Source organism: Eriocheir sinensis, chromosome 59 (genome assembly GCF_024679095.1).
Source record: "Eriocheir sinensis breed Jianghai 21 chromosome 59, ASM2467909v1, whole genome shotgun sequence".
In the NCBI taxonomy this organism is placed as follows: Eukaryota; Metazoa; Arthropoda; class Malacostraca; order Decapoda; family Varunidae; genus Eriocheir; species Eriocheir sinensis.
In genome coordinates this window covers 9282730-9308116 of record NC_066567.1, presented here as the reverse complement: position 1 = coordinate 9308116, position 25387 = coordinate 9282730, and the positions used below count along the sequence as shown (strand labels likewise).

At 46.1% G+C, this 25387-nt stretch overlaps 2 protein-coding genes across 9 annotated transcripts in view; one reads left to right on the top strand and one right to left on the bottom strand.

Annotated features, from left to right (window-relative positions):
- The window catches only part of LOC126985547 (monocarboxylate transporter 10-like), a 106561-nt gene extending 90597 nt beyond the window's left edge, over positions 1–15964 (top strand). For 2 of the 3 annotated variants that reach the window (XM_050840646.1, XM_050840645.1), the window contains 3 exons: positions 1129–1305; positions 3324–3456; positions 6849–15964. In XM_050840646.1, the coding sequence (XP_050696603.1) occupies positions 1129–1305; positions 3324–3456; positions 6849–7476 (938 nt within the window). In that variant the 3' untranslated portion in view covers positions 7477–15964. The remainder of the gene's footprint in view (positions 1–1128; positions 1306–3323; positions 3457–6848) is intronic. The other variant, XM_050840647.1, reaches the window with a different exon arrangement.
- Positions 15965–19022: 3058 nt separating this feature from the next.
- LOC126985543 (C-Maf-inducing protein-like) overlaps positions 19023–25387 on the bottom strand; it is a 125826-nt gene continuing 119461 nt past the window's right edge. For 5 of the 6 annotated variants that reach the window (XM_050840639.1, XM_050840642.1, XM_050840643.1 and 2 more), the window contains 4 exons: positions 24785–24925; positions 23789–23983; positions 23501–23606; positions 19023–23389 (listed from right to left, as the gene is read on the bottom strand). In XM_050840639.1, the coding sequence (XP_050696596.1) occupies positions 23265–23389; positions 23501–23606; positions 23789–23983; positions 24785–24925 (567 nt within the window). In that variant the 3' untranslated portion in view covers positions 19023–23264. The remainder of the gene's footprint in view (positions 23390–23500; positions 23607–23788; positions 23984–24784; positions 24926–25387) is intronic. The other variant, XM_050840640.1, reaches the window with a different exon arrangement.

Here is a 25387-nt window from a genome sequence, read left to right as displayed (position 1 = left end):
ACACTATCATTTCCCTCTCCCCAGCATCCTTCCCTTAGCTTCCTTCCCCTTCATCTTCACCTAAAACTCCTCTTCCTATCATCTTTAGCCTATGGGAGGTAGGTTATGGCGCCTATGATCTTACTTGTGAATTAGTAATATATATTGTGAGACTCGAACGTGTCTAGGAATGGTGGAGGTGACAGTTCAAGGGTCAACTCAAGGAAGCAATCACATTAAGTTCTGATCTCACTAATGATGTTGGAAGCGATACGGAGAATATTAAGTCAGCTGTCATCACCGCCCTGTACTTATCTCTGTTTTAATTACTAGTGTTTTACCGGGTTGAGTCAGGGTCGTAATGTGTGTGTGTGTGTGTGTGTGTGTGTGTGTGTGTGTGTGTGTGTGTGTGTGTGTGTGTGTGTGTGTGTGTGTGTATGTATATTGATGAGCCCTTCTTTGTTCTCTGAGGTCACATACGAGAGAGAGAGAGAGAGAGATGTAATATATTCTCCCTTTTCACAAATTTTCTTCTCCTTTACTCTCTCTCTCTCTCTCTCTCTCTCTCTCTCTCTCTCTCTCTCTTCTTTTCTTTATTTTTTTTCTTTTCTGTTGTCATTTTCGTGGATTAGTTGCATATCTCTCCCTCCCTTACTCTCCCTTTCTCCCTCTTTCTCTCCCTCCCTCTCCCTCCCTCCCCCCGACGTTATATCCATTAGCAGCAACGGGACAGATTCTCTCGTCTTGATTACAAATGAGCCTTCTTTTTTTGCCATCATCCATCTCTCTCTCTCTCTCTCTCTCTCTCTCTCTCTCTCTCTCTCTCTCTCTCTCTCTCTCTCTCTCTCTCTCTCTCTCTCTCTCTCTCTCTCTCTCTCTCTCTTGCTCGCTCGCTCGCTCTCGCTCTCTCTTAGTATGTAGTTTCCAATCCTCTTTATCTTTATTCTGATCCTCTTTAACCCTCCTAGAATCGCCTCTGTTTACTTCCTCTTCCTCCTCCTCTTCCTCCTCCGCCCCATCTTCTTCCCTTCCTCCCCAGCTCCCCTCCCACAGTCACCCTTCTTCTCCCTCAGTTTTCTCTTTCTCCCATCCCATCTTCCCTTCCTCCCCCTCAGTTCCCCTCCCACACTCATCGTTCTCCCTCCCCAGCAGGCTACCACGGCTACGTTCTCTTTGCGTGGCTCTACGGGATCTTCTGCGGCGGGTTCCACTACTCCCTCAAGATGTACACCTACGAGAAGGTCCGCGCCAGGAACTTCGCGAGGACCTGGGGCTTCGTGCAGTGCTCCCAGGCCATCCCCACCGCTATAGGCGTGCCCATCACCGGTAAGGAGGAGGAGGAGGAGGAGGAGGAGGGGTGATGGGAAAAGTGGGAGGAGGAGTGAGGGGATCAGTTCGGGAAAGGAGTTTTGGGGAAGGGAGTGAAAGGGTAACAGTTGAGGAAGAGGAGGAGGAGGAGGAGGAGGAGGAGGAGGAAGAGTGATGGGAAAAGAGGAGGAAGAGGAGTAGAAGAGATTGGCTGGGAAAGGAGTGTGGTAAAGAGAAGCAGTTGAGGAAAGAAGAGGTGAAGGAAGAGGAGGAGGAGGAGGAGGAGGAGGAGGAGGAGGGGTGATGGGGAAAGGGGAAAGGAAGGAAGAGGAGTGCGGGGGGAGGGGAAGCGGTCAGGAAGGAGGAGGAGGAGGAGGAAGAGGAGGAGGAGGAGGAGGAGGGGTGATCGGAAAAGGGAAAGGAAAGAAGAGGAGTGTGGGGGGAGGGGAAGCAGTCAGGAAGGAGGAGGTGGAGGAAGAGGAGGAGGAGGAGGAAAAAGAAGAAGAAGAAGAAGCTGCCCCCATCTGTTCCTTCTCTTCAAGTCACCTGCATCACCTTTACCTGTCACTTTTCACACCTGTCTCGCGCCTAATTGTCACCCATTCCTCACCTGCCACCTGTGATTAAGTCTGCCCCAGGTGAAGGAGTGTACACCTTAGAAATGTCACCCTGTTTGTGAGTGTTTGTTTGATCTATATTCACAAACCCCTCAAGACTCACACACGGATATTTGGTAAGGCTTTCGTAGAGGTTGTTTTTCTCTTTTTTTTTTCTCTTTTTCTCCTATTACGTTTTCCTTCCCTCTTCGTCTAGTTTCCCTTTCTTCTTCTCCCTCTTCATCGTTCTCCTCCCCATCATCACCAAAATCCCCCTTTATATCTCTATTTTTTTTTTCCCTCCATATCTTCCCTTCCCTTCTCCTAGTTCCCCTTCGTTTCCCTTTCTATTGCTTTCTTCCTTCTTCTTCCACCCCATCTTCCCTTCTTCACCTCCAGTCCCCCTTTCCTCCCCTTTCTATAACTTTTTTTTAATCTTTTTCTTCCTCCATATCTTCCCTTTCCCTTCTCCCAGTTCCCTTTCCTCCCCCCTTTTCGTTTCTCTCTTCCCTCCCCTTCTCTCCATCCTCCTCAATATCTGCCCCTTCATCTTCCATCTAAATCTCCCTTTTTTTTCTCCTTTCCTACCCTCCCATTCTACCCAGCATACCTTCCCCTTCTTCTTCTCTCCCTCCTCTCACTTTCCTCTCCCTCAACATCTGCCCCCTTCATCTTCCAACAAAATCTCCCTTTCTTTTTTTTTTCTCCCTTCATACCCTCCCTTCCCTTCCCCTTCCCACCCAACATCTCTTCCCCTTCTTCTTCTCTCCCTCCTCTCACTTCACTCCCCCTCAACATCTCCCCCTTCATCTTCCATTAGAATCTCCCTTTCTTTTTTTCCTTCCTTCTTACCCTCCCTTCCCTTCCCTTCCCCTTCCCATCCAGCATCCCTTCTTCCCCTTCTTCTCTCCCTCAATATCTCTCCCTTCATCTTCCATCAAGATCACCCTTTCTCTTTTTCTGTCTTCATTCCCTCCCTTCCCTTCCCTTCCCCTTCCCACCCAGCATCCCTTCTTCCCCTTCTCTCCTTCAATATCTGTCCCTTCATCTTCCAGCCAAATCCCCTTCTTTTTCTCCCTTCATACCCTCCCTTCCCTTCTTTCCATCCAGCATCCCTTCTTCCCCTTCTTCTCTCCCTCAACATCTGTCCCTTCATCTTCCGGCAGAATCACCCACTTTCTTTTTCTCATCCCCTTTTTATCCCTTCTCTTTTTCTTCCCTTTCCTTCTCTTCCAGTTCCCATCCTCCCCTCTTCATCGTTCTCGTGTTTCACTTATTTATTTATTCATTTTACAGCAGAGGAGACAGCTCAAGGGCGTAAAAAAAATATAAAAAAAAATAATGAAAAAAAAAAGCCCGCTACTTACTGCTCCAAAATAGCATGAAATAGAGTAAATAGAAAAATAGTTTATCGGTTTCCCTTCCTCCCATCTTCTTCAGGCTACATCAACATCGGCTACGGGGACAAGGCGGGGTACTACTTCTCCTCCACCTTCGTCATCTTCGGCTCCATGACTATCTTCCTCATCGACATCCACAGACGGAACGCCGCTAAGCACAAACACACGCATAAGTAAGTACGTCACTGGAGCGCTTATTTAACCTGACGCAGCTGTTTTTTTTTTTTTTTTTTGTGTGTGTGTGATTGTATGTTCTTGTATTTGTGTTTTATTATCATTGTTATTTGCAGTTCTTATCCTTTTTACTGTGTGTGGATGATGGCCCTTTTTTTTTTTTTTTAGGTTAGGTTAGGTTAGGTTTGTGTGTGTGTGTGTGTGTGTGATTTTTTTTCTGTATTTGTGTTTCATTTTTATTTTTATTTGCAGTTCTTATCCTTTTTACTGTGTGTGGATAATGGCCCTTTTTTTTTTTTAGGTTAGGTTAGGTTTGTGTGTGTGTACGTGTGTGTGTGTGTGTGTGTGTGTGTGTGTGATTTTTTTTTCTGTATTTGTGTTTTATTTTTATTTTTATTTGTAGTTCTTATCCTTTTTACTGTGTGTGGTTAATGTCCCTTCCTGTTTTTTTGTGTGTGTTTGTGTGTGTGTGTGTGTGTGTGTGTGTGTGTGTGTGTGTGTGTGTGTGTGTGTGTGTGTGTGTGTGTGTGTGTGTGTGTGTGTTTCTAGAAATGTTTGTTAAGTGGTTGTTGTTGTTTTTGTGTGATTTTTTTTTTTTTTTTTTTTTTGCCTGGTTTTGTGAGTTTTTGTGTTTTGTTTTTCTTTCAATTTTCTTTTTTTCTTCTTCATCTTCTACCTCCTGTTGCTCTTTCTTCATTCACCTTTTCTCTCCTTGTTTCTCCTTCCTTACCTCCACCTCCCCCTTTCTTCCTCGTTTTATTGACATTTTCTTCGTATTTTAATGTGTTTTTATTTCTCTTTCAATCTTCTTTTTCTTTCACGGCACTTTTTTTTCTTCCATTCGCTCCAATATTCGTCGCTGTTTGTATTTCGTTCAACTCCAAAGACTTTTCACGAGAAGATTTTTTTTCCCGTGTTGACTTAATAAAACTTTTTGATTCAGTCGGAAGAGACAGACAGCCCCTCCACACACACACACACACACACACACACACACACACACACACACACACACACCACCCATTACTTTACGGTATTGTGTCCATTCTCAAACCTGCCCCCCCTTCCTCCCTTCCTTCCTTCCTCCCTTCTCTCCCTTCTTCCTTTCTTTCCCTTCCTATTCCTATTCCATTCTCTCCATCCCTCATACGTCCTCTCCCTTCCTTTCCCTCCTTCCTTTTTCTGTCTCTCCCTCCCTCAGTCCTTCCATCCTTCCTTCCATCCCTCATACTTTCTCTCCTTGCCTCCCTTTCCTTCTCTCGTTCTCTTTCCTCCCTTTCCATCTTTCTCTCCGTTCTTCAGTTCTTCCGTCTTACGTACTTTATCTCCCTCCCTTCCTTCTCTCCCTTCCTCTTCCTCCCTTCCCAGTAGTTTTCAGGACGCCGGCAGCATCATATTCACTCTCAGAACCGAAAATATTTAGTCTCCCTTAAAAGTTTCCCTCCCTCCCCATGTTTTCCTTCTTCCGAGTGGCCTTTTGTGTGTGTGGAGAGAGAGAGAGAGAGAGAGAGAGAGAGAGAGAGAGAGAGAGAATTATCATCTACCTCTGTCTCTTTCTCCTTTTTCTTTCTCTTCCATTTCCTTCCCCTCTTTCTCTGCTCATCTCTCTCTCTCTCTCTCTCTCTCTCTCTCTCTCTCTCTCTCTCTCTCTCTCTCTCTCTCTCTCTCTCTCTCTCTCTCTCGCTCTACAACAGTTTAGTTCCCGCTCTACAACAGTTTAGTCAGACCCCACTTGGAATATGCGGTACAGTTTTGGTCTCCCCACCATGCAAAGGATATTGCTAAATTAGAAGGTGTTCAGCGTCGGGCAACGAAAATGATCCCTTCCTTGCGCAACAAATCCTACGAAGAAAGGCTTTCTACCCTTAACATGTTCTCTCTTGAGAAACGTCGCCTCCGAGGAAAACTGATCGAATGTTTTAAAATACTTAATGGTTTCACGAATGTAGACAGATCAACATTGTTTATGATCGATGACACTTTGCGCACGAGGAACAATGGCGTAAAACTCAGATGTAGACAAGTAAATTCAGACTGCACCAAATTTTTCTTCACCAACGTTGTAGTGCGAGAATGGAATAAGCTTCCACCGTCAGTGGTCCAGTGTAACACGATTGACTCCTTCAAAAATAAGCTCGACCGTCACTTCCTTCAACTTAATATCAACTAGAGTAGAAATGCAACGTTTTGGAGTCTTCTGATTAATGTAAAATCACTTAGGTTTAAGGACAGACCACCAAGTCTGGACCATGGGGTCTGTGTGGTCTGATTTTCTATGTAAATCTATGTAAATCTCTCTCTCTCTCTCTCCTCCTTTCTGCTCCCCTCTTTCCCCTTCCTCTTTTATCATATTACCCTTCTCCCCTTTCCTCTCCCTTTTCCTCTCCCCTTCCCTCTCCCTTCCCCTCTCCTCTCCCCTTCATCTCTCCTTCTCTTTCCTCTCCCCTTCCCTCTCCTCTCCCCTCTCTTCCCCTTCCTTACTCTCTCCTCTTCCTCTCCTCTTTCCTCATCAAGATAATTAAGTCTCCCCTCCTCCTCCTCCTCCTCCTCCTGATCACCCTCATCTTCTGTGACCTCCAATACCTCCTTTTTGCAATCTTTATTTTCCTCCCTTCCTCCTTCCCTCCCTCTTTATCTCCTTCTTTATCTTTTTTTCCCTCCTTCCTCTATCTCAGGTACTGTCCCTCTCCTCCACCACAATGACTTCTCTCTCTCTCTCTCTCTCTCTCTCTCTCTCTCTCTCTCTCTCTCTCTCTCTCTCTCTCTCTCTCTCTCTCTCTCTCTCTCTCTCTCTCTCTCTCTCTCTCTCTCTCTTCTCAACTATCTTTCTCTCCTTCTTCTTTCTCCCCAATAGACCCCCCCCCCTCCCCTTCTTCACTTACCCCTCCCTCTTCCCTCTTCCTCAACCTCCCTTCAATAGTACGCTTCCCCCTCACTCCTCCTCACCCCAACCCGTCACCCCAAAAGCATTAACTCCCACCTCTGTCACCCCCACCCCCTCACCCTAGTCTCTCCATTTCACTCCCAACTTCAGTAACTTCCCTTTTCGTCTCCCTCCTCACCCCCAACTTCAATGACCTCCTCCCTTCCTTCCTTCCTCCCTTCTCTCCCTTCTTCCTTTCTTTCCTTCCCTATTCCTCTTCCATTCTTTCCATCCCCCATACGTTCTCTCCCTTCCATCCTTTCCCTTCTTTCTATCTTCTGTCTCTCCCTTCCTCAATCCTTCCATCCTTCCTTCCTTCCCTCTTACTTTCTCTCCCTTCCTCCCTTTCCGTCTCTCGTATATTTCACCTTATCCCATCACCTCGTCACCCCTAGTCTAGTAACCCCCCCTCTCTTCACCCCTCACCCCTCACCCCCAGCACACTAACCCCCTTCTTCCCCCCACCAGGAGCGGCGAAAACCACACGTGCGCGAAGGAGACCTGCCCGGAGAGCCGCCGTCGGGACTCCCTGGCGCAGTTGACGCAGCAGCAAGCAGCGCGCACCCATGGCCCTAACCTCGCCTTCCTGCACCAGCGATCCTACAACTTCGAAGTGCCGGAGCAGCGCAACAAACCCGAGCTTACGTGCATATCCGAAGAAGGGATCGCGGACATGGACCTCCCGGATCACCTGCTGGAGGATCTTGATTACCTGGGCGACTGCATAACCTCCTGCGACAAGGTGGAGAATTACCTGATGATGTCTGAGTACGAAAACAACCTGGGGAAGACCGCTGAGCTCCCGTACCTGGCGGAGCGGAAGGGGCGGAAACGACTCTTATCCTTCCACCGCCAACCGTCCTCCCTCATGGGGCTCAAGGACTCCCCCAAGAAGGATAAGCCCCCGGATAAGACCACGAAACCCCCTGATAAACCCGGTGGTGCGGTCCTGGGGGTGTCTGTCCACGAGGGGGCGAATGGTCAGGGGGCGGTAGGCAGGGGAGGGGCCGGGGCAGGGGGGGCGGCAGGGGTAGGGTCAGGGGTCAAACCGAGCAACCCGCGCAGTATTACAGTGATCGAGGAGGCGTCTGTGTGAGCGTGTACGTGTGTGTGTGTGTGTGTGTGTGTGTCAGTCATGCCGTTCCAATATGTGTACGTGTGTGTGTTTGTGTGTGTCATCTGAACGAAACCTCATATTATAAAGGCATTTACGTGTGTGTGTGTGTGTGTGTGTGTGTGTGTGAGAGAGAGAGAGAGAGAGAGAGAGAGAGAGAGAGAGAGAGAGAGAGAGAGAGAGATCAAAGGCTATTCAACACTTTATCATCCTGCTAAGTTTCATGCTGCATAAGTTTTAATATATTTAAGAGAGAAGCTCGAATTATCCAAGCTCTTCCTCTTCCTCCTCCTCTTCCTCCTCCTCCTCTTCCTCTTCCTCCTCCCCTGTACCCTTCAGTATCCTTTACCATTTCCTCATCTATTTAACCTTTTCTTCTTCCCTCCTTTTTCCTCCTCCTCCTCCTCTTCCTCCTCCTCCTCCTCCTCCTCCTCCTCTTCCTCCTCCTCCTTCTCCTCTTCCTCTTCCTCTTCCTCTTCCTCCTCCCCTGTACCCTTCACTATCCTTTACCATTTCCTCATCTATTTAACCTTTTCTTCTTCCCTCCTTTTTCCTCCTCCTCCTCCTTTTCCTCCTCCCCTGTACCATTCACTCTTCTTTACCATTTTTTCTTATCTATTTAACCTTTTTTCCTTCCCTCCTTTTTCCTCCTCCTCCCTTCTTCCTCCTTTTTTCGGTTGATACAAGGAACGAGATAACAGCTGAACGACCTTTTAGCACGTTATTCAATTTCCACCTACGAGAACGTTCAGAAAACTCTACGAAAGCCTCACGTTCTCGCCGCGTTTCGCTCACGTTCGCGGGAAAACTTAAAGAAAACGTAAAGAAGGAAAAAAAATATTAATCGGTAAGACTCAAGAAAATGTAAGAGGTAAAAAAATATGAAACTGGGAGACTAAAAAAAAATGTCAAGTAATATATTAACAAAAATAGTTTATGGCGTCACTTAAATACACTACTCATGGAATCGACAAGACTTAGAAAATGTAAAAAGAGGTAAAAAAAATAAAGATAAAACTGGGAGACTAAAAAAATAAAAAAAGCTGAAATATATATAAAAAGAAGAAAACATATGAACACTTAAATCATCTTCTAGTGTCTCGAGATCCGAAGCGACTCGAGACAGGGTTCAGACAGGGTTCACTTGCTACCCGAAACTTAGAAGGGAAAGAGGAGTGGCCAGAAGTGAGAGAGAGAGAGAGAGAGAGAGAGAGAGAGACCATCGCACTCACTAGAGAAAAATGAAAAGATGAAAGTACGGATCAAACAAAAGAAAGAAAAAAAGAGAAAGAAAAAGGAAAATGCAGAAAAAAGTAGAGTATAACAAAGAAATGAAAAGAGAGAAGGAAGAGGAAACAAATCACATGAAAACAGGAAAATAGGGGAAAAGATGAGAAATGGGGAATAGACTGAAGAAAGGAAGAAAGAGGGATAATTAGGAATTAAAAAAAGGAATGGGGAAAAAGTGAGAGAAATGGAAGGAATAGGAAACAAATTACATGAAAACAGGAAAACAGGGGAAAGATGAAAAATGGGGAATAGACTGAAGGAAGGAAGGAGGATAATTAGGAAGTAAAAAAAGGAATGGGGAAAAAGTGAGAGAAATGGAAGGAATAGGAAACAAATTACATGAAAACAGGAAAATAGGGGAAAAGATGAAAAATGGGGAATAGACTGAAGGAAGGAAGGAGGATAATTAGGAAGGAAAAAAAGGAATGGGGAAAAAGTGAGAGATGAAAGAAATAGGAAACAAATTACATGGAAACAGGAAAATAGGGGAAAGATGAAAAATGAGGAATAGACTGAAGGAAGGAAGGAATAGGGAAACTGAGGGAGGAAAAAAAGGAATGGGGAAAAAATGAGAGATGGAAGGAATAGGATACAAATTACATGAAAACAGGAAAATAGGAGAAAAGATGATAATGGGGAATAGACTTAAGGAAGGAATAGAGATAATTAGGAAGGAAAAGGAGAATAGGGAAAAAGTGAGAGGAGAGGAAAGGAGCATTTTTTAACTGTCTCGAACCACGACCGAGCGAAGCAGTGAGGCAGTGGAGTCCAGTTTCTCCTTTGCCCAGTCTCTCAGTTTCCTCCCTCGGGCGAACACACGCACGCACACACCTCCTCGTCCTCGTCCTCCACCTCGTCCTCCTCCTCGTATTGACATCAAGTGCGTGTTTTGTTTCCTGGCTGGGTGGTTTTTCTTTTCGCCTCGCTCTTGAGTGGACCCCCCGTTCGAGCCCCCCTTTCCTCCTCCCTCTCCTTCCTTCCCCACTGTGTTCCTTGCCTCCCTTACCTCCTTTCCTCCTCCTCCTCCTCCTCTCCTTCCCCTGTTCCTCTTCTCCCGAGCACCTATTCCTGTCACTCTCATGTTTTTGTTTACTATCTCCTCTTTCGCTATTTTCCTATTCCTTTTTCCTTCCTTTTTTCTCATTTCCTTCTTCGTATTCCTCATTTTCTGTCTCCTTTTTTTCTTTTTTTTTTGTCTCCATGTCTTGTTTCCTCCTCTCTCTCCCCTTTCCTCCTTTTTTCCTATTCCTTTTTCCTTCCTCTTTTCTCTTCCCCTTCTTCGTTTTCCTCATTTTCTGTCTCCTTTTCTCTCTTTTTCTGTCCCCATGTCTTGTTTCTTCTCCTTCTCTCTCTCTCCTCTTTCCTCCCTCTCTCCTTCTTATTCGTTTTTCCCCTTCTCTTTTCCATTTTCCTTGTTCGTTTTCGTTCTATTCCTCATTTTCCCTCTTTTTTTTCCCCTTTCTCTCTCTCTCTCTCTCTCTCTCTCTCTCTCTCTCTCTCTCTCTCTCTCTCTCTCTCTCTCTCTCTCTCTCTCTCTCTCTCTCTCTCTCTCTCTCTCTCTCTCTCTCTCTCTCATTTCTTCCACCTTTCTTCCACTTCCCATTCTCTCTTCATTCCACCTCTTCCTTATCCATCTTTCCCCATTTCTCTTCTTCCTCTCTTTGTCCTCAACCTGTCCTCTGTCCAGTCCCTCCTCCTCCTCCTCCTCTTCTGCGTCCAGCCTGACCAGTATACGTGATGTTAGTGTACCAAAATCGTGCGTGGAGGAGGAGGAGGAGGAGGAGGAAGATTAAAGGAGGAAGAGCGTTGAAGGAAGGATTATGAAGACGGTGTTGGGAGGGGGAGGAGATGGAGGAGAGGGAATGCAACAAGGGGGAGGGGGGGGAAGAGGAAGGTTGTTGAAAGAGGGATTAAGGAGGAAGGAATTGGAGGAGGAGAAAGAGGAAGAAGAAAGGAGGAGGTAGAGGTTAGGAAGAAGAAGAAACAAGGAGATAAAATGTGAAGGAAGGAAGAGCAGGAGGAGGAGGAGGAGGAAGGAAGGAAAGGGAAGAGAAAGAGAAGGAAAATAAGTAAGGAAAGGGAAGAGAAAGAGAAGGAAAAGAAGTAAGGAAAGGAAAGGTGAAGGAAGGAAGGAGATAATGAAGGAAAAAGATTGCTAAAGAAGGGGTATAGAAAACGAAGTACAAGAGGAGGAGAGGAAGAAGAAAGAGGAGGAGGAGAAGGAAAGAAAAAGGAATGGAGGTTAACGAAAAGGAGGAACAAGAAGAGGAAAGATAAGGAGGAGGTGAAGGGGAGGGAGTATTGAGGTGAATGGCGTATAAAAGATAGGAAGGAGATTAGGGAATGAGGATCAGGTTAAAGAGGATTAAGAGAAGTTAAGATGATGAGGAAGAAGCCAAGAGGAGGAAGAGGAAGAAGAGGAGAAAGTGATGAATAGGGAGCGGAGTTTTCTTTTAATATTTTCTCTTCCTCATCCGATTCTTTATTACTTCCTTCATTATCATTCCCTATCTCCTTCCCTATTTTCTTTTATCCGCTCCTTCATTCCTCCCTTCTCTATCTATATCTTCTTCCCAGTGTCTATCCTTATATCTTCTTCCCTGTTCACTTTTCTCTGCTTCTTAATTCTTCCCTTCTTCATCCTTCCCTATCTCCTTCCCTATTTTCTTTTATCCGTTCCTTCATTCCTCCCTTCTTTATCTATATCTTCTTCCCAGTGTCTATCCTTATCTCTTCTTCCCTGTTCACTTTTCTCTGCTTCTTAATTCTTCCCTTCTTCATCCTTCCCTATCTCCCTTATTTTCATTTATCCGTTCCTTCATTCCTCCCTTCTTTATCTATATCTTCTTCCCAGTGTCTATCTTTATCTCTACTTCCCTATTCTCTTTCCTCCAATTATTTATTCCTCCCTTCCTCATCCTTCCCTATCTCCTTCCCTATTTTCGTTTATCCGTTCCTTCATTCCTCCCTTATCTATCTCTATCTTCTTCCCTGTATCCCTTTCTCTGTTCCTTCCTTCCTTCTTTCTTTCTGCCAATCAGTGTTAGGTCAGTCAGTCAGTCAGTCACGTATAACCAGGCAGTCAATGGGTCAGGAAGCCTCATTGGGCTGTTCCGTAGTCCAACATGAGTAATTTTTACCATCCAAACCAAACAATATTCATAACGGTCTTTGGCTATTCAATTACCGATACAAAAAAAGGTTTCCCGTATAGAGTTAAGCTCGGGGCATTCACTATAGTTCCGTGTCTTCGGTGTATGGTTTGTGTAGCTTTCCTTAAATTTCCCACCTTCTATAGCGACACTAAACACCACAGAAGGAAGTTTCGTAATATATCGGTTTTGCGAGCTTAAAAACTTGCCGTGTCGGACAATGGGAGTGGTTCGTTGTCTCAGTGCAGCTTCGAATCCACAAGCGAGACAGTACGCCGATTCACCAAGGAGGCGGAGGAGTGTTCAGGCTCAGGGTTCATCCTTGGTCCATCTGAAAGCCTCTGATGGGGGGTTCGATTCCCTTTAGAGAGAGCAGAGAGAAAAGTTTGATCCCCCTAATAAAAACAGGAGGAAGAAAGGAAGAGAGGGAGGAAAGAGTGAAGAGAGGTATGGAGAGAGATTAGGGAAGGAGGAGTTAGGAAATTTATACGATTAGAGAAAGGGAAAGAGAACAGGAGAGGGAGGGAAAGTAGATTGGGGTTCGAAGGGGGAGAAAGGAGAAAGGGAAGAAGAAAGATGAGAAGCAGAGGAAAGGAAAGAATGATAAAAGGGGGAAAGGAACAGGAGAGAAAAGTAAAAGATACGAATAAAGGAAGGAAAGAGGAAGAATAGGAGGTGAGGTGAGAACAAGATTACGGAGGGAGGTAGGAGAGAGGAAGAAGAGGAAGAGGAACAGCTGGTTTAGTCAGACAGGAAAAAGAGAAAAAGTGTGTGTGTGTGTGTGTGTGTGTGTGTGTGTGTGTGTGTGTGTGTGTGTGTGTGTGTGTGTTTAGGCCCCTTACACGATTTCTGTTGACTGACAAACACAAAGAAAATAAACATCCGCTCCGTGTAATGCTTTGTCCATAAAAGTTCTGGAAAGGGAACGAAAAATAACTTCATCCCATTTTCCTTTTCGCTTCCCGTTTTCCTTTTTCACTCCCGTTTTCCATGGGGGACAACTTTATTCCGGAAGAGATTTAAATACCAAATCAGAGCTTGTTCCTTTCCATTCACCTTTTTTGAGACCCTTACGACTCCCCCCTACCTCCCCCCCCTCTCTCTCTCACACACACACACACACACACACACACACACACGCGGGACCTCAGCGCTACAAAACCTCACTTCCGGAACTTTTTTTTGTGAAGCTTCGAAACTCTTCACTTGATCCTCCTCCAGAGTGTAGAATTTTCACGTGTTTTTTTTTTTCCTTTATAAATTCTAATGCAAGGTTTCGGCCTGCATGTAGAATGTTTTGTTTGTTTGTGTGTTTGTTTTTTTCTTTGTAAACTTTCGTGAATAGACAAGCTTGTTTATTTTTGAGTCCGTGTGTGTGTGTGTGTTTGTATGTATGTATGTATGTATGTATGTATGAAGTGTAGTATGTACGTTATGTGTGTATATGTAGGTGTATGTGTACGTTTGTGTGTGTGTATGGATGTAGTGTGTAAGTATGTGTGTGTCCTTTATGTATGTATCTGTGTGTGTGTGTGTGTGTGTGTGTGTGTGTGTGTGTGTGTGTTTCCGCTTCGCCTACCATACATCGAATACAAAAAGAAAGAAAACCTGTCGGGGTAAACTTGACAATATTGAGGCTTTTTGACAATACTCACGGAATGGTCAACAGGACGAGGGTGTTGACAGACGCGCGGAGACTATTATTTACGTTTATTTATTGTTGACATATTCCCATGCGACGGAGATGAACACCGGGGCCAGGCGTAGCTGTAGCGTATGCCCCCAACTCTACCATTTACTTTTTATTTTTTTCCTTCTCCCTCTTTTTCCTCCTCTTTCTTCCTTTTTCCTCTTATTTCCTTTTTTTCCTCCTCTTCCTTTTTTCCTCTTATTTCCTTTTTTTCCTCCTCTTTCTTCCTTTTTTCCTCTTATTTCCTTCTTTTTCCTCCTCTTCCCATGCCTCCAACTTTACCTTCTACCCTTTTTTTCCTTCTCCCTCTTTTTTCCTCTTCTTCCCTTCTTTTATTTTCCTCTTCCCTTCTTTTTTTTCCTCTTCTTCCCATGCCCCCAACTTTATCTTTTACCTTATTTTTGTCCTCTTTTTCCTCCTCTTTCTTCATTTTTCCACTTCTTCCCTTCTTTTTTTCCTCCTTCCCATCTCCCTTTTTTTCCTCCTCTTTCTTCCTTTTTCCTCTTCTTTTCTTTTTTTTCCTTCTCATCCCTTCTCCCTCTTTTTCCCGCAATTTCTTACTTCTTATTTTTCCTCCTCTTCCTCCCGATGAAAGAATACGTAGAGTTAACAGGTGAAAGGTTAATTAAGTTCATTTGTTTATTTATTTATTTATTTTTGTTATTGTGACGTAAACACTTAGCCACGATGTCGAGCACTCCTGTCTGATCTGGATTTTCTCTTTTTTTTATTTTTCTTCTTTATTGGGGTATTTCTCGTGGGCCAAAGAAGTGTTCGAGCCACGATGTCGAGCACTCCTGTCATATTTCTTTGATTTTCTTTTTCTTTTTCTTTCTTTTTTTCTTTTTTGGGGGTATTTCTCGTGGGCCAAAGCAGTGTTCGCGACGCCCCGCCCTCGCGTCTGTCAGCCTGTCCTGCGTCGCCTCGTGTCCGCGATAGGGTGTGGCACGCCGCCCCCCCTCGCCTTCATAATACTCAGACGTGTCGCTTGTGTGTGTGTGTGTGTGTGTGTGTGTGTGTGTGTGTGTGTGTGTGTGTGTGTGTGTGTTTTCTCCGCTGCCTCGCCCCCCACGGCCCGCTGCCCCAGGGTATTCAGGGGGTTGGGGGGCGGGGGGGTCCTGACACACCCGATAAACGAGACTCGAACCTCCGCCGTGTCGCTGTCGCAGAATTTGTATTAACACCAAAATTCGCTAAAACGTTCATCAAGAAGCTAAAAACTTTATTCCTTTGTAGATATTTGATGTAAACAAGCAACGAGTCCTTCAATGGGCGGTGAAGAAAGTAGAATTTGTTATTTGTTAGTGTTGGAGTGACGCCAAAACTAAAAACTTGATTCCTCTGCAGATATTTGATGTAAACAAGCAGCGAGTCCTTCAATGTGCGGTGAAGAAAGTAGAATTTGTTATTTGTTAGTGTTGGAGTGACGCCAAAACTAAAAATCGAAAAAAAGTTTAGAATTACTAGCGCAAGATACGTCAATTCACGCGTCACCTCGACCCTCATCTTGCAGGCAACAGGATGCAGCAACGTCGGGATTTTAGTAACTAGCAGATAGGGGTAAAAAGGGGAAGAAGTAGAGCAGTAGATAGAGATTAAAAGGGGAAGAGATAGATTTAAAGTAGCCGCGTCACTCAGGTCACGGCGAGGACATCACAACGCAACACAAATAAGAAAAAAGAACTGAAGGATTCTCTGCGTCACTTTCGTCGTCGTCGTCCTGCGTCGGCGTCGCGTCCGTCGGGTGTGTCTGGCTGTGGGTTATTATTTATTTCGCTGTGGCCGCCGCCTCGAGGTCACGCTGGAGATGTATAACGCAGAGCCGCGTAGTTGTCGCCTGTAAGTAACTTTATGCCGTAGTCAGCCCAATGTGTGAGTCAGGCGCGTGCGTGCGTGCGTGCGTGCGTCGCTGTCTGTCCGTCGTAGCGTTTCCTATAGACTACACTTAAGGTTTTGCCAAGGATGTACCGTTAGACGTTTTTGTATTTTGTATCAAAATGACTTGCGGAGATCATGTGTTTGTTATTTGAGAAGAAAATGCTCTTCAATCCGTTATGATTTATATTTCACCAGACATAATGTGCCAGTGTTAACTAATTTGTATGTTAAGAGAATGTGGAGTAAAATAATTAACTTAAGTATTCAGTAGAATGTTTAATAAATCTTGTCTGTTGCATGTCTTTGGTAAGTGAGTGTATGAGACTTGTAAGGGTCCGACGTGTCCAGCTCGTGTCTTTGTATCCCGCCGAGGCCGCGGCGGCGCAGCGCGGGGCCTTGGCGGCAGAGTCTGGGATCAGTTTTAATATTTTGTGAAGAGCCAAACATTTAAGCCTTTACAGACCTGCCTTTGATTCTCCCTCTCCTCGTCCTGGGTTCTTAGATAAGGCTACTGGGCCGTCACAGCTAAATAGGTCATAAATATCAGATGAAGAGAGGTACAACTCTTAGTAGTGAGGAAGCTGCATATATGTCGTGGCGGAAAATTCTCCTCCTCGTCCTGGGGCCATATTCTCAAACCTTTCGGCGCCCCAGGACACATATTTGACACAGTTTTCGTAGGAGTTTTGGGCTTTTCCAGGGGTACTATTATGACCCTGGTGGTACTTTAATCATTCTTCTGTACCATGCACCTAAAAGGATACCCCTTAGAACGCAATCAATCTCCCTTTTGGCCTTTGAAAATAGTTTATGAGAGGCGAAAGCGTCTGAGGATACCGGCCCTATTCTCTTGGATTACTGGGGCGCCAGAGTTAATAGATCATAAATATCAAATGGAAGGAAGCACGGAACTCTAGTCATGAGGCCTTCGTAACATAACCTAAGAGAAAAGCAAAATAAACAGCTGCAATGAGACTTTAAGAGCAGTCCCCTAGATGGCGGACTGGGCAGCCGATGACGTTTGCCTCGGCTGATCGACCTTCTTGGTTCTCAGTTTTTCACGTCTTGTATTAAAGGTTTTCTGGTTAGTGGTGTTGATTTGGATAAAGGAAAAGGTTAAGTATTCATAAATCACCATATATAACTGGGAAAACAAACTTGAGATATTTACTAGGAGGTTGCGCATCGAGGCTGTCATTTTATTGCCTCAGTTCATCTTTCTCCTTGGTCCTCATTCTTTTGTCTTATTTTCAAGGGTTCCTGGCTAGCGGTATTGATGTGGATAAAGGAAAACGTTAATTAGTGTGCAAAAATCATCTGTGAAGCATAAATGGCAAAAGAAATACGATAAATTAGATACTATTGGCGGTTGCGCATCGAGTCAGTCTCTTATTTTGCTGACGTGAAACTGACACACACAGGGAATGGCGGAGCTTCGTGAACCCTGACCTTCCCTCTTCCCCGCCCCGGCCCTCCTGCCCTGCCTGGCCACATGGGAGTCCTGAAGGAGGCGAAGAAGACCCAGAAGGAGGAGGAGGAGGATGAAGGGCGCCATATTTAAGGTGAGGCGGTATGGAGTGTGCGGGTTGGTCACTGGTCAGGGCGGTGTGTGTGTGTGTGTGTGTGTGTGTGTGTGTGTGTGTGTGTTACTGCTCTCCTCACACACTACAAGCAACAAAAGGATAAAACTATGTCCTGAAATCAAATAAAAGTCTCACTGTCAATACAAGCTTACATCTCTCTCTCTCTCTCTCTCTCTCTCTCTCTCTCTCTCTCTCTCTCTCTCTCTCTTATAGTGCTGGCAAACACTTCTAAACCCTATACAATGGCGATTCTGCTGTTGTTTGTAGTGTGGTGGGTCAGCACTGAACTTGGAGAAGAAATATTAGCCCCAATTCGAGTGATCCGCTGCGATTGGCTCTGATTTGGCCTTCACTGGTAGCCTGGTAACATACACTCCCAGGTCCTTCTCAGCCTCTGTGGTGGATAGCGGAGTGTTTCCCATGTGGTATTGGTAAGCTGGATATCCCCTCCCAAGGTGCAGGACTTTACATTTTTCCTCATTGAATTGTAGCAGCCACTTTTTGTTCCATTCCTGTAGCTTGGTGATGTCTTCTTGTAGGAAATCCGCAGTCAAGGGGTTAAGCCAGGGTCATATCACTCACTCTTGTCACACACCCACACCAACACGTAAACTCCCTCTCAGCTCTGTTCAAGTGCACGAGGCATTCACACCCTTGTAGAAAGACTAGATCCCTTTATGTTAACACCCTCTCATTCCCTATATCTACCCTCAGGATATCCCTTAAACCCTGGGCGCTTCGTGGTGCAGTGGTTAGCACACTCAGCTCACAACCGAGAGAGCCGGTTTCGATTCCTGGGCGGAGTGGGAAAATTTTGGGCGGGTTTTCCGATACCCTACGCCCCTGTCCACCCAGCAGTGAATGGGTACCAGGTATTAATCTTGGGTTGTGTCCCATCTCCTGGGATCTGTTCCCTTCTATAATTCCTTCTCCGGCATATGACCACAGATGTTGCGCTGACTAAACAAAACTTTTTTTCTAATCTTTCTCTAGGTAATTTCCAATCATTATTTCAGTGCAAAGAACTGATCCACACCTTCGTCCCTTTCCTAAAACCCTCTTGTTCGCCATCTAGTTTTTGGGTTAGTTTCATCATCATCTCATTTGAAGCGCTTCCACACATCTTTTAAAACTATCACAATGGGTAAATTTCCTCCTCTGTTGCCGTTAGTCATCTCCACCCTTCTCCTTTATCCTGGTAGCAGCGACGGGCCAAATTTGTGCCATGATATAAACCCCCCAAAATAGATGATGCATAAACTGATCACAAATGCTTTGATATATATTATGAAATGATTTGTGTGAGGGGTGATTTTTTCTCATTTTTCTTGCTTAGAGGGACCATTAAGAAACATGCTCCCTGCTGCTACCGGGTTAAAACTATCACAATGGGTAAGCTTCCTCCTCCGTTGGTGTCAGTCATCTCTACACCCTTCTCCTTTATACAGCAGCACAATGATGGCTTTTCTTCAGTCATATTGCACCTCACTCTCCATGCTAAATTACGTATCTGCAGCATTAACTTAAGAACTGCTTCATTACAGCATTTCAACTTTCATACCTTCCGTCAATGGCAGGTTTTTCCTCTTATTTTACCCTTTTATTGATGCCATTTTACCCTGTTTTACCCTCCATCTTCTGTGGGTGTGGCTGCCCTATCTTGAATCAAAATGTCCTCTTCCATAACTCTTTTATCTCCTCATTCCTTGGTTAGCATGCTCCCTACTGCTACTTTTTATCCTGTCCAGTAAGTGTCGCTCTTTCCTGCTTCTCTGTACATTTGAGAAGAGATTTTTGTTTTCTAGGTGTTCTGTCATGTTCTGTTCTCATTCCTTAATCTTCATTGTTTCCGTCTCCTCCTCCTCCCCACCATCCCCCCGCCCGGTGCAGGGCTGGCTGGCGTTCATGCAGGCTTGGGTCAATAATACACAGGAGTTACATGGAAATTTTCATTCACATAAAGCATGTATCAGACTGGCAACACACACACAGACGACCCGGGGACGGCAAACGGCTGTGATTTCACCCCAACCAAAGTTTTGATTCGCTCTACAAAAGTGTCGTCGCCCCGCCCGTGAGGTGGTTTGTCTCTCCCCGCCGCTACAACGCAAACAAACAAACAAACATGTACAGACTTAGAAGAGTAGAAGTTGTATAAATATTGTATTAAGGCTTAATATATATATATAGTATTTATACGGTTTATTTATATATTTATATGTATACAGAGGCTGCCGCCACCCCAGGCCTGGCAGCTCGGCCCTCCGGCAGGTTCATAAATAGTGCCATGAGGGCAACGTGCCGTGCTAACCAACCTGTCTTAATTAGTTCATTTTTGTCACACTCTTCAGCATTCCATTCTCCCCACAGAACATTCTGCGGACAATGTCAGCTAAACAATGGGTGTAGTTGTTCCTCCTCAACAGGTTATTCATTCCTTTCTGACACCCTTGACAAAACAAAGAACCACCCACTCAAGTTGACTGACCAGCCAAGCTGCTGCCAGCACAGTGTGTGCAGCAGCGCAGTGCTGTGTGGTGCAGGTGCTGGTTAGCATGAGGTCAGTGAGCAGTGACGCCCACACCGGCTGGGGCAGCCTCCCTCCCCCTCGGGGCATAAGAACAAACATAATCATAGCAGTTTTACACTGTACACCTTCCTTACCTTTATATAAGGTTACACTGATGTGAAGGCTTTCCGCCCACACAGTTTATCAGGAATATACAAAATGGAATCCATTTAGTGCCCTGCATCTGTGGCCTGCGGATGTGTGTGTCTGTGGAGCACAGCACAACAGCACAGCCCACAGCCTGCCCCCCCCCCCCCCTTCTCCCCCCACAACACCGTCCAAGCTGCTTCAGACTAACTGAAAGACTACTGAATAGGGAGTAATTGGTAGTACTGCACAAATTAAAAAAATGACTAAATACATGCACTAGTATTTCCATAGAAAATGCCCAATTTATAGTTAATCCAAGATACATCACTGTGGATCTTGCGGTGGAGACAAGTGCCGACAGGCTTTGATGTGTCTTGCAGAGATGATGTGGGAACATCATCACTTACGACACAGAATTTTTTTTTTTTTTTAAGTAACTTCCTAGGAAGTTGTTTTTATCCTTGGCCACTAACAAGCCTCACCTGTCTGCATCACCACACCTCAACACACCTGCCTCTCACACACACTGCTCCTCCCCTGCCCCACACCTCCTCCCCGCCTGTCACAAAGTTTCATGCGTCCAAGGAACAAATCTCTCCAGTCACAGTTTACTGAAATCTGAACGACTCGACACGTAAAAGCAATAACACCACGTCACATCGGAACATTTTTTCCAACAGAATGCATGTCAGACACCCCAAGTCATAAAGAACAAGAAGTCTTGAAATTCTCCCACAACACTGAGAAGGAACACAGCAATGAGGAAAACTACAATCCAGCAATACAGGTAAAGTCTCTCATATCCTCGGCACACTTGAGGCTTTGGTAACACAACTAAGCTAACGTGTAAAATTTTTGGTGTGGATGTAAATGTAGTAAATGTGGGTGCATTTGTGGGCCGTTCATCCTTGGTCACTCCTCGTCCCTTCTTCCCTCTGCACTAACGTAGAGGAAATAGTGGCAGAAAGCAAAATATTTAGATGTAGTGTAAAAGATCCACAATTCAACTTTCAATTACTCATCCTTTCTTTTCATTCATTCACACACACACACACACACATATATACTCTTGAGGGTGGCAGTTGTAGGGAGGACTGCACCAAACACCAGAGGTGGGCGCAGTACTGAGAAATCAGTAGTGCGGTCCCATTTTTTTCTTTCCCAATGTGGTACGCGGTGTGCGGTACTGTGGTAGCAGTAGTCAAAATAAAAGATACTTCAGTGACTATCCAAAAAAGGAAACCTGCTTAGAAAAATAAAAATCTGCCGTCACCACGGACGGGCCCGGGGTTGAAATATCCGGCACCGCGCAGGTTAAAGAAGACTCGCAGGGTAGTAGTGTAGTCTGTCTGTCTTGAATTTAATTTTGAACAATAACTGAAAAGTCAGAATGACTGAATCACAGATTCTGATGACTGATACCGATTGAGTCCAATTCACTGTAAAAAAAAAATAAAAAAATTGGTGAGCATGCCATGCTGCAAATGTCGTCTTTCATAGTTTTTAAAGTACCGCAGGATTTTTTAGTGCAGTCCGCAGTAGTGTGGTATTTTCAGAAATTTTCCGGTAGTGCGGTACTTTTTTTGTGATGCGGTACCACAGCACTAAGTACCGCACTTGCCCACCTCTGCCAAACACACACACACACATGTCCACCATCTCTCAGTGACAGCATACAGTATCATGTGTTTTACTATCATTTATCTACTCAAACTATCTCTCAGAAACACCAAAACGCCTTAAATGCAGACCAGACCTGATCCGGCTCATTTGCCAACTAGTTACATAGAAAGAATTAAATGCCTCGTTACCCTGACACTCAAACCTTATGTCCCGCGACTCCTGCCACGCACAGCACTGTCCCCTCCTTCACTGAACTGTCCACTACACTGTCCCTTCCTTCACTACTTGGCACTTAATGAAGAATAAATAGCCCTGGAAAGCACACGAGTTGATTCACCCTCCCATGCACACAGTTGAGTCAGGCTACACACTGACATGACACACACACACATTCACGCAGACACACACACATTCTCTCCAAGGTGGCGGTGCAGTGACTCGCTCTACAGTATGGCACTTGAAGCTGGTAGTGTGTGAGTAGTAGTTAACTTTCTGACAGCACGGCACTCCATTAACCTTGAGTGCATGGAACTACTCTGGTGTGTCCTTCTGCCTGCCACTGGTCACTCAAATAGAGTTCTTGTACCATGTCAATCCTGGTGATGCCAGTGTTGGTATTTACCTCTTGCTACAGGTAGAAAAGATGACTCACTAATCTTGGCAAAAGAATTGACAAGATATTCTCTAGAAAGGACATTGTTAATGAGACCCAACTTCATCCACATCAATAATAGTATTTTTAAATAACAAGTGTTGATAATAAATTACAACAGTGCGTGTGAGTTGCTCTCGGCAGCAGGTCCTGCACAGAGATGTGTGCGCCAGCGACTCGTCCACGTTGAAAATAAATACAGAATTATGTGGTCATAATGCCAAGCATCACTGCACACCTCGGCCCTCACAACAGTCCTGTCTGTGGGCCAAACACTCTCACACACACACACTCTTTGGTCATGTCTGGGCACAGAGGTTGTGTTTGAGCACCACCACAAACTTTTGACCCCGTTACTCCGGGTCACGCGGCCTCTGACAGATCTTGACTTGCAGGGTGGAGACTCATGACCCCTGCCAACACTCCCTTCCCTCAGCAGCAGCCCGGCTCAGGCGAGTGTTCTTCACCCCGGCCACGGTGGGGTGTTGCCACCACACTCGCTTTACCCGACACTTGGGCATCACTGCACGTCCCCTCACAGGTCTGTGCTCACAGGTGTCACAGTTTATGCGTATACAGAATACAAATGCACGTGTCTTTATGCTGAACAATGACATTAAATTAAAGCTTTTTACAGTATTACTGGAGCAAAGTAAAGTAACATTTTCTTCAGTTCTTTTTGTCTCCGTCTGAAAACACTTTCCTGCTGCCCAAGACGTCACATCCGTCATCCATGTGTGTGCCACGAGCCGCCGCGTCGCTGCCACTAGGCCAGCGAGGCGCCATCCTGGGCCGCCTGGCGCTGCAGGTTGCTCACCTTGTACCTGCGGCCGTCACTGTTGGCGCGCAGCAGCTGGCAGCGTGCGGCGCCCTGCTGCTCCTCACTCTTGGCGCGGGTGAGCAGGTTCTTTGGTTTGGGCTGCGGCGGGGAGGGCGGGCGCGTGGGCGGGGCAGGGCAGCGGGTGTGGTGGTCCTCGCTGGCCGCCCTCACCAGCTGCCGCCGCCGCTGCACGGTGGTCTGCTCTTCGCTCTTGGCGCGCACCAGCACGTTCCGGCGGGTCAGGCCACCGCCCCGCGGCAGACAGGCACACTCTGCTCGGGTGTTATTCTGCTCGCCGTTCAGCTCCTGTGACTTTCGGTCGCGCCGCCGCCGCCCGAGCTGGTTCAGCACGCGGCGCAGGAATGCAGTGGGGCCTCCGGGTGATCTGCTGACGTCTGGCTGGTCAGCAGATGGAGGCGAGGGTCACCAAGCATCTGTGTAGCGCACGTCCACCTCCAGGAGACCAGGCAGAGTCTCCTTCAGCGTCTCAAACGTCTGAACAGACAGACTCGTGCTGTTCAGGTTGAGGCGCCTCAGACTCTTGACGGCTGGAAGGACAAAAAGGTGAAGTTGGACACCGACTGCAGTTCTACTTAGAATCTAACATGTCTATGAATGGACTACAGCACCTCAAGTAGAGATAGAGCTTTTTCCCTTACCTGCCAGGGCCTCAAGACCTTTGTCTGTGACGGGAGTCTCGCACAAGTTGAGGACCTGCAGCTTGTGGAGGTGTTCTGATATAAGCTGGAGGCCAACATCACCAAACTGTGGCAGGGAGAGCAAGGTAAGTTTTATGGTCACTCAGTTAAGAGGAAAATAATGTGGCATCTCTAACTAGAATCAAGTCACATTATACATTAAAAATATTACTGAAGGACAAAATATTGCAGGCCGTGCTTTGTAAGTGTTAATATTATGCAGGTGTGTAAGTCAAGGCGAGTCCTGACCTGAGTGGCCCAGAGGTTGAGGTAGCGTAGCGTGGGCAGCTTGATGAGCTGTTCGGCGCAGGCACTGGTGACACGCGTGAAGGCCAGCGACAGGCACTCCAGGTTACCGAAGGAGCCGGAGGACAGCATGCGGTTCACGTCGGCGTCGGTGCTGCGGCTCGGCAGGGTCAGCTTCCTGGGGCCGCCCTTCTGCTGCTGTGGGGGACCAGGGGAAAGTGAGTCTGGGGATGATGATGAGTGACTAAACTTTGTAATAAAAAAATATCTTCACACTGGCTATTTTTTCTCTACTAACCTCTCCTTCCTCAGTTCCATCTTCTCAGCGTCATACTCAAGCAACAAGAGTGTGTGACTACCTAATAAAAAAATATCTTCGCAATTCGATTATAATATCTCAAGAAACATTCGCCGAGCCTCCAGAGTTCTTAACATCTTTACAATTGCTCTTTTGTTCTCTAGTAACCTCCCCTTTACTCTCTTCTCACCGTCATATTCAAGCAACGAGACAGTATCAAGGTACCTATAGGGCTTTCAGGTTAATAGTGGTGGAAATCTAGAGTAAACAAATGACTGTCTAGAGCAACTTCTTGAGGGCGGATCTTCTTAAATGTCCTTGATTGTCATGTTGTGTTAGCTCCTCTGTTCCACCCTGTCCTTGTCCCCTTCTGTTCCTCCCATCCCTGTTCCCCTCCATTCCATCCCTGTCCCTTCCCACTCCAACCCATGCCATCCCATCCCTTTCCTCTCCACCCCTTCCCTGTCTGCCTCCACTCCATCCCTGGCCTGCCCCTGTCCCCTTCTGTTCCTCCCATCCCTGTTCCCCTCCATTCCATCCCTGTCCCTTCCCACTCCAACCCATGCCATCCCATCCCTTTCCTCTCCACCCCTTCCCTGTCTGCCTCCACTCCATCCCTGTCCTGCCCCTGTCCCCCTTCATTCCATTCCATACCTGTCCCCTCTTAGCCATCTCATGCCATCCCTGTCCCCTCCACTCACCAGCTCCCGGAGGTGCATCTGCCGCTCACACAGTCCCTGGTAGTGGCGCTTGCCTGAGGGTGTGGACTGCAGCGTCGTCACCACCTGCAGGCTCTGGTCGGCCCCATCGATGAGCTTCCATTCAAGCATCAAACACAACACCTGGGAAGGGAAGGAGATGATGGGTTACTGTCTGTCTGTCTCCTCCTCCTCCACCTCATCTTTTTCTTCCTCCTCCTCCTCCTCTTCTTTCTCTGCTTCCTCCTCCTCTTCTTATTCTACCTCCTCTTGCCTTAAGAAAAACTCGACTAGTGAAATTATCTACCTAGTTCATCGCGCGCACACACTCACATAACTTTTTAATTAGTGTAAAGTTATAAATTTGATGGATTGAGACATGGAAACAGGGCCCCACAAGTGTAGCTCATTGCCTCATAACACGACTAACACACACACACACACACACACACACACACACACACACAAGGCCAAGTTAAATAATAGCAGAGATGGGGCCGTACAAGCGAGACTCCTTTCCTGTATGTATATGACAGGTAGGTCCTTATTTCCTTCAACCATGTCTCTCCCTTTCTGTTCACATTCCCTTGTATTCCCTCTGTCATT